Genomic DNA, 9050 nt, shown 5'->3' on the forward strand with positions numbered 1-9050 from the left:
GCACAAGTTATCTTAATGAAACACTGATGCAATTGGTATAAAGAAGTCATTTAAGAAAAGTCAAGGGTCAAGTGCTCAACTAAAGCAAACACTTTTCACTATAATGGTGACTTCTAACTAAATTTTTCAATATAAAACTAAACAAAAAAACAACATTAATTAGAGCTAAACCTTTATAAATTCTATGATGTATAGATAAGATAAAGTGCAGTCAGTCGGACGTACAAAGGCACAGTACTCAGTGTTCATTCAGTAAAAAAATAAAGTCAGTCTGGTTTTTGTAATGCTGTCTGTTTTTGGAGTTGTTTAATCATCCTTTGCTCAGTTCTTGAGATATTTTAATTGATTTGATTGCAGTTGATGTTTCAGCGGCTGAAATCAGATCAATTATTGTTTGCAGGAGAAATGAATTTAACTGGGAATAAAGTTCTCAACCGAAACACGGCTGAAACATTTGAAATAAAATACCAATTTAAATAAAATAATTATTTAATTTATTGAATTAATAAAATAAGCCAAAATAGGTTACATGAACATTAACTTTTGTATTGAAATCTATTGAACTGTAAGTTCAAATAACTAAAATTGTCAAGTTGAAAATACATAATTGTAACAAGACGGGACTCAGACAGAGATCCATGTGCAAGCTTTTATTTACAGTGAGCGTGGTCATACAGGCAGAGTAAATCAGGAGCAATCAGGAACAGCAAGGGACAGTCAAAGTCGTAGTCAGGGTACAGGCAGTAGATCGAGGCAGGCAGATATGATTCACAGAACAGCAGACAAGGCAAAGGTCAGGACAGGCAGCAATGGGTCAATAACAGGTAACAGGCAGGAATGGTAGCAGACAGGCAAAAAGGATATAACGCTCGGAATTGTAACAGTGTTAACAAGACTTTGCGATCAGGTGATGTGTGAGTGAGTCCTTTATAGTCCAGATACTGTGCTACAGGTGTATGTGGCAATGGGTGATTGGTGTGGAGTGTGAGCATGTGACTGGCAGGGAGGATGATGGGAAATGTAGTCCGGGAATTGACAGGATTCGTGACAGAATGTCCACCTCCCGGAAGGCGTATCCTTGCGCCGTAGATAGTACAATCGGGGAGGGGGGGTAGGTGCATTGGATCTGTCGGCAGCTGGGAACGGGGTCTCCAATGCAGCTCCAGGGACTTAGGCAACCACGGTGGGTCAGGTGCCACAGGTAGCCATGGCGGGTCAGGTGCCACAGGCGGCCATGGCGGGTCAGGTGGCTCGGGCAACCACGGCAGGTCAGGTGATCCAGGTAACCACGGCAGGTCAGGTGGTTTGGGTAACCACGGCAGGTCAGGTGGCTTGGGTAACCACGGCAGGTCAGGTGGCTTGAGCAACCACGGCAGGTCAGGGTTCATAAACGGCCATAATAGTTCAAAGGCCAATGACGGCAGTGACTGGGCAGGGTCCCCACCCACAAGCTCCCCACCCACAAGCTCCCCACCCTCAAGCTCCCCACCCTCAGGTATACTGCCCCCTCCAAAAAAAAGTTCTTAGGGATTTCAACGGGGACTGTGGTGGGTTTGTGGGCAAGGAGTTTGGGTGGCGCTGGCAGGGCAAGGAGCTCGGGCGGTGCCGGCAGAGCGAGGAGCTCAGGTGGCGCCGGCAGGGCTAGAAGCTTGGCCGTAAGAGGCGGAAGAACAGAAGAAGCCTTCTTCCTCCTCCTCCTCCTCCTCCTCTTCCGAGGATGAGGCGATGGTTCACCAGTTGGAGCGTGTTCTGGAGCAGACTCACTGGCTGAAGCGGGTTCTGGAGCGGACTCAATGGCTGGAACGCCCCCTACATCCTTGAGCACCGCAGGGGCGGCCATCTTGCCCATGGGCACTGGCAAAGCAGCCATCTTGTCCATCGCGTCCAGGGCACTTGAGTCCATAGCAACCGGCGAACTTGAGTGCGTTGCAATCGGCAAACTTGAGAGCTATGCAACCGGCGAACTTGAGAGCGTTGCAACAGGCGAACTTGCGTGCGAAGCGTCCGACGAGCTTGAGTGCGAAGCGTCCGGCAGGCTTTAGAGCGAAGTGGCCGACTGGCTTGAGTGCGAAGCATCCACCGGGCTTGAGAGCGAAGCGGCCGGCTGGCTTGGGTGCGAAGCATCCACCGGGCTTGAGAGCGAAGCGGCCGGCTGGCTTGGGTGCGAAGCGGCCGGCTGACTTGAATGGGTTTCGGAATGCCAGCTGCTCGTGCTGTAGTCAGTGGAGGATAGGACCAGCGACGTGACGTGATTCTGGACGTTCAGCGGGGACTTGACTTGGCTCTGGATGATCAACAAAGACGTGACGAGGCTCTGGGTGATCAGCGGAGACATGGCGTGTTGCTGTTGTGATGGTAGCCGCCATCTGGTGCGTGTTCCGTGGTGCGGTGGCCATTACGTGATCTACCATGGTGTCGCCTTCCTCCGCGACCCCCAAAGTAAACAGAGACCCAACAGACAACAATGCATAGTCCATAAAGCTGCTGAGTGACGCACATGGTCCCTCTCGTCTTAGTTGATTCTGGAGAGGTTGGTTGACGCCATCACAGAACAAATCAATCAGAGCACAGTCCAGATATGATTCACAGAACAGCAGACAAGGCAAAGGTCAGGACAGGCAGCAACGGGTTAATAACAGGTAACAGGCAGGAACGGTAGCAGACAGGCAAAAAGGATATAACGCTCGGAATTGTAACAGTGTTAACAAGACTTCGCGATCAGGTGATGTGTGAGTGAGTCCTTTATAGTCCAGATACTGTGCTACAGGTGTATGTGGCAATGGGTGATTGGTGTGGAGTGTGAGCATGTGACTGGCAGGGAGGATGATGGGAAATGTAGTCCGGGAATTGACAGGATTCGTGACAATAATATTTTAAGTAATTTCAACTTAACTGAGTCGGTGCAAAATAATAACTCAGAAATTAAGTTCACCTTACTTCCATAAAGTTATTCCTTCCAACTAAACTTTATAAACTCAATTACCTAAATTTGTCAAGGTGAAATACTTAATATTCATTCATTCAAGTCATTAAAACTTAAATAAGTCAGTAGAAATTAGTACCTCAAAAAGTTAAGTTGAGTGAACAAAAAACATTTTACAGGGACTGTTTGTACTGAAAACTTAAAAAAGTTTTGTTGGGGTAACTTTGTGAATGTAAGGTGAACTTTTTAAGTTCAAACAACAATAAATTTGTCAAGTTGAAAATACTTAATATTCTACATAAATACAACTTAACTGAGTCAGTGCTAAAAGATAACTCAAGTGTGTTAAGTGAATATTTTTTTTTTTTTTTTTTTTTTTTTTTTTTACAGTGTGGAGAAGAGCAGTATGTCCCTTTAAATGCAGTTACCTGAATGAGCTTAAGCAATAGGCATGTTCCCAATAACAACCAGAAAAGCATAAAGGGATAGTTTACCCAAAAAAATTAATTATCCCATGATTTACTCACCCTCACCCTGCAATTAAAGCAAAAAGCATATTTCCAATAGTATCCAGAAAGCTTAAAGCAACAAGCATGTTGGCAATAATAACCAACAAGCATGTTGTTAAAACAAGCAATGAGGATAGAAGGAAAATGTGACTTAGCTGCAGTGAAGACACATTCAGAGATGGAAGAAGGGTGACAATTAACCAGATGTGACAAGGATTCTTTGATGTTCCTCGGGAGCTTGTGGGAGCCCAGTCAGGATAGCGAAACTAAACAAAATTACTCTGAGGTCAGGTTTAATCCAAGTAGTTACTATTAGTCAAATTGGCTTGTTCAAGGTTCAATAAACTTGCATCCGATGTGAAATCCATATATTGTGTATGTAAGAGTGGAATGCGGTGGCATCACAGCAGAGTATTCTGCCCTTCATAAATCAAAGCATGTGACAGACAGGAGAACTCCTGAAAATTTTAACATAATGAACAAAGTTTTAGCAATGCTATACTGCAATCAGTTCCTAGTAGAAAGTAAGAATTGCTTCTCAATGTAATTCTAAAGGTCATGGGGGTAAAAAAAAAAAAGTCTGGGACATGATCAAAATGATGAAATGATTCCTACAGTTCACTATAAAAAACTATTTTATTACATTGGGGGACTTCAAGCATTGGGGGATTCTGTGGGGACTATGGCCTGTTCACACGACTCAGTGTCTTTTCGTGTTGTATTTCATTTATCTGTACTTCTCTTAGGTGTGAAAGATCACTGTTCTGAACTCAGCTGCTCTGAGGATGAACACTGTGGGAAGAAAAATGGTGTTTATGGCTGTTTATGCAACAACAACACTCACAGCCCAAATTCTGACTCTTTTGGTTGGTATTGTTTAACAATAAACAATTGTGTTTTTTTTACTGACATTTTAAATGATTCTGTCAATCTTATGAATGTTTTCTTTCAGATTTCTCAGAAACCTGTGAAAGCAGCTCTAGCTCCATGTCAGTGTCTCGCTGTCAGCTCTTTGAGGCTGGTTTTTCAGCTGACAACTTACACCTCAATGATCCTAGCTGCAGAGGAACGGTCCGGAACGGCAGAGTGGAATTTCATTTTGATAACGATGAACACATCTGTGGTACAAATCTTGTGGTAAGATTCACTAAGTATAGTCTATTCAAGACTCAAGTGCATCATCCAATCGTGGGGTTCAAATATTCTAGGAATATTCCCTAATATCAGTGATTTACTGGTTGGACAAAAAAATAAATAAATAAATAAATAAAAATACGAAAACCCATTACAGTGAAGAAAAAAATAACATTGTAATTTATCTATTACTTATATTTGTTGTTTTATTTTCTCCTGCTTGTATCAGTGTAAGAGCATTGTGTAAGATGGGTGACTTGTTAGACATCTGAGCCCAGTGAATAAGAGCATCTGGAACCTTAACACCTAAATGTTGTGTGTTTTAAGAGCAACAGTCTTTATGATTGTATACAAAGCATGGCAAGAGTTCATCAGCTAAGAAAAAAAAAGGGTAAAAACTGAAAGTAAATTATAGGGATGCACAATGAGCAATAAGAAGGACTGTGTCCAAACAACACAGACAAACTGCAAATTAACAGAAAATCTCAGTATTTACTCTGAAGATCATGTTTTCACAAAAACAGACCACTGAAAACTTCACAAAGCCAAAATCAGTAAAAGAACTGCAATTGCCATCATAAAACACGGACAGTGTTGGAGCACTAAAATAAACTTTATCTTCTGCCGTGGTCAGCTTAATCACTTGACTTAAATATTATTGAACTCTTGAGGTCAATGTTTTGAGAGAAATGTGAGAAATAGATTCCTCCTTCAACATCTCTGAACAAGCTAGCAAAAGTTCGGATAGACGACACTCCACTGGAAACTATTCAGAAGTTGTATTAATCTACTCTAATAAGTTTGGAAGCTGTATTAAAGGCACATTTTGGTAACACCTTAATAAAGAAATATTGCAGATTTCCTAGATATTCACATCATTTTGTCCAAAACTTTTTTTTTTCCACAGGCCAACGGCACCCACTTCATCTATGATAACTTTATTCTGGGGACACCAAAATCAGAAGGCCTCATCAGCAGAGAGAAAGTTCTGAAGCTTTCTTTCAGTTGCGCTTACCCCCAAACACAAACACTTTCCATGAATGTGGAAATCAACCCACTGGAGAGGTGCAGATTTCACTCATTTCAGTTGTACTATCATAAACATGCCAAAAAGAGCTAGTGCAGATGTCAACATTTTCTGTGATCAATAAAATAATTTTCTTTCTTTCTTTCTTTCTTTCTTTCTTTCTTTCTTTCTTTCTTTCTTTCTTTCTTTCTTTCTTTCTTTCTTTTTTGTGAGTGAACTAATCCTATGGAAGCCCGTTTACGCCACTAAATAAAAAAAATAAAATCGTAATTGCGACATTTTATCTCATAATTCAGAGTTTTTTTCCCCCAATTGCGAGTTATAAAGTCAGAATTCTGATATATAAACTTGCAATTGCATGATGTAAAGTCACAATTCTGACTCTTTCTCACAATTCTGACTTTTTTTTCTCACAATTGTGAGATTTAAACACATTTGTGTGAAACATTTTTTTTTCTCGCAATTCTGACTTTTTCTCGCAATTGCAAGTTTATATCTCAGAATTGTGACTTTATAACTCGCAATTGTGAGAAAAAAAGTCAGAATTCTGAGATAAAAACTAGTAATTAAATGATATAGTCCATTCTGACTTTTCTCGCAATTCTGACTTTTTCTCACAATTGCAAGTTTATATCTCAGGAATTGTGACTATATCACACAAATGTGAGTTTATATCTGGTTAAAAACCATATCACAATCTGTACTAAAACACAGGATTTCATTTTTTTTAACTTTTTTCTCGCAATTGCGAGTTTATATCTCATAATTCTGACTTTATATCACACAATTTTGAGAAAAAATCCGAATTGTGAAAAAAAAAAACAGAATTGTGATATATAAACTCACAGTTGTGTGATAGTCACAATTCTGACTTTTTTCCTTGCAATTCTGACTTTATATCATGCAACTGCAAGTTTATATCTCAGAATTGTTAATTTTATAAATTGCAATTGTGAGAAAAAAATCAGAATTTTGAGAAAAAAAGTAGCAATTGCAAGTCAGAACTGTGAGATGACAACAAAATGAAAAACACAAATGAATATATATATATAAACAGGGTAATTCTAACACATATTCACCATTTTGACAGCATTGTGCACAAGAGCCTTCCGGCGGGTGAAGGGAGATATCGTGTTCGTATGATTCCTTATCAGGATGATGAGTTCACGCAGCCCTTCACTGGTGCAGTGGATGCAGAGCTCGACCAGGAGATGCACGTGGAAGTTCGTGTTGAGGGGGTCAACAGCCGACATTTTGCCCTGGTGATTGACACGTGTTGGGCTACACCTGTGAATGATCCCAATTATGATCTACGCTGGGATCTCGTCATTCAAGAGTAAAGAAATGCTTATTTTCTATTCAAAAATGATCAGTTTTATGTCACTGTAATGGAAAATCTTTCATGAAATTATTTCATTTGATGATTATCACTATTGATATTCTCAGGTGTCCCAATCCAGATGATGATACAGTGCAGCTGCAGCAGAACGGCGTCTCGACATCCAGCCGTTTCTCCTTCAGTTTGTTTATCTTCACTGCAAACTCCACTAAGCTTTACCTGCACTGTGCTGTTCATCTTTGCCTTCTGTCAAGCAATCGCTGCTCAACGGTAAGTTTACAAAACCTCTAGCAATGTAATTTACCAATTATATTAACCCTAACTATCTATTGTGAAATGTGACAGTTATAATGGATGCTTGTAAATCAATCAAATCTGTTGATCAAACCCTATGTGCATATTGTCAGGGAAATATCACTCTTAATGCCCATAGTGACTTAATGTCAGGGATGCTACAGTAGTTATTTTTGCTGCCCTCTTCTGGAGACTTTGTGCACTTCTTCTTGTTTCATGCTTCTGTGATATTCAACAGGGATTTACACAGCTGGACTTTGTCTTTTTCTCCTGTAGAACTGTACCTCTGGACCGCATTGGAGAGAGCGCAGGTCTCTGGACTTCCATGACAGTGCTTCTATATCCATGGGTCCTCTGATGTTGTCTGAAGGAAAAACAGGTGAACATTTCACTTAATTTTAATCATTAATAAGTTAATATTTCTGTCATTCACTGCTTTGCATTATATTCCCTGTCCACAGATGAGTTGGTCCCAGAGCAAGTGAAGGTATCTGAGGCTTCTTGTCTGTGTGCTTCTCTGATGGTGTTTCTTGTTCCTCTGATGAGTGTCTTTATCATTGACAAGATTTAAGATGCATATTATCTAATGCCATTTTAATGAAGGTGGCACTGATGCTACACTGGTTGTGGGTTTCTAAATGTTTCTTTATTTCATAGCAATTATGTTATATGGCATAAGTGAATTAATATTTAATCAGTTATACTAATTGTTATATACCACTATGTTAGTCTTATTTTACTTCATTAGAAGATGTGCTACAATAACAAAGGCAATCAGATTCATGTTTACTCAAATCATATAAAAACATTAAAAGAGTCATTCCTGTTCTGTGGTTCTCAAAAATGAATACACTTGTGTGGCATGTGCAGGATAATGATAGCAACTTTTTTTTTTCTTTTCTTTTCTTTTTTTTTTTTCTGGGAGCTTCCTCTGTTTCTCTGACTGAAAATACAACTGTATTTGGACTGTAACTGGAAAGAGTGCTAAAGCTGCTCAGGTCGTATTTCTGTCCTGTGACAACAAATAAACAAACAGATGTGACTGATTAAGTACAAGTATCCTCTTTCTTTTGTAAAATAATGGTAAATACCACTTTATTTCTTTGTGACTAATGTTTAATCTTGACACAAATTCATTATGATCAATGTTTCACTTATTATTGTAAAACTATAATAAAACATTGATGATTGGGTTTTAAATCTTAAACTAAACAACAAAAAATGCAAACAAATCCTGGTGGGATTGTTTTGGACAGATGCTTTTATCATGATTGTTTTTTTGTGATCTCGCTAGTTTCCAGTAAATTCTTTCTGATTAGTTTTCTGATTAAACTTCTATTTGTTGGTGAAATGATGGGTTTGTGTGATGTTGTTCCAGAGGCATTTTTTAGTGAAGAGCTGTAGAGCTTCTAGCCCAACGGTGGAAACGCAGCGTGGTTTTGGGCTGAAGTCTGAGGCTATTAGCCCATCCCGGCATGGCCTGTTGAAAGCCCTGGCTTACACTGGGCCGACAATGGAAAAGCAGATATTGATTGTTGGGATGGGCATTGGAGAGCAGCAGGAGGCCCTATATCAAACCTGTTGAAGAACTGGTTCAACTGTTTTTGATGTGATTGTATGTCACAAAGCTTGAATACTCTTCTGCTACACACTAAAAAGTATGATGTTTGGCTCTGCAGCTGGATACTATTGACTTCCATCGGTCCGTTCTCCTATGTAGGGTCACGAGGGAGCTCAAGCAGAGCCTAAACAATAGTCTTGAACCATAGGCAGGGAAACACACTAATCGGATGCCAGTCTATTACAGGAAAAACTCACACACAG

General features: G+C 40.0%; 1 protein-coding gene across 1 annotated transcript in view; it reads left to right on the forward strand.

Moving 5' to 3' along the window:
* Positions 1-8811, forward strand: part of LOC137003617 (uncharacterized) — a 35313-nt gene extending 26502 nt beyond the window's left edge. Inside the window, exons 10-18 of the mRNA XM_067363828.1 lie at positions 953-1092; positions 4179-4298; positions 4385-4569; positions 5474-5631; positions 6684-6929; positions 7040-7202; positions 7503-7605; positions 7688-7773; positions 8605-8811. Of these exons, the coding sequence (XP_067219929.1) occupies positions 953-1092; positions 4179-4298; positions 4385-4569; positions 5474-5631; positions 6684-6929; positions 7040-7202; positions 7503-7605; positions 7688-7773; positions 8605-8811 (1408 nt within the window). The remainder of the gene's footprint in view (positions 1-952; positions 1093-4178; positions 4299-4384; positions 4570-5473; positions 5632-6683; positions 6930-7039; positions 7203-7502; positions 7606-7687; positions 7774-8604) is intronic.
* The last annotated feature ends 239 nt before the right edge of the window (positions 8812-9050 follow it).

This window comes from Chanodichthys erythropterus, chromosome 3 (assembly GCF_024489055.1).
Source record: "Chanodichthys erythropterus isolate Z2021 chromosome 3, ASM2448905v1, whole genome shotgun sequence".
NCBI classification, from domain to species: Eukaryota; Metazoa; Chordata; class Actinopteri; order Cypriniformes; family Xenocyprididae; genus Chanodichthys; species Chanodichthys erythropterus.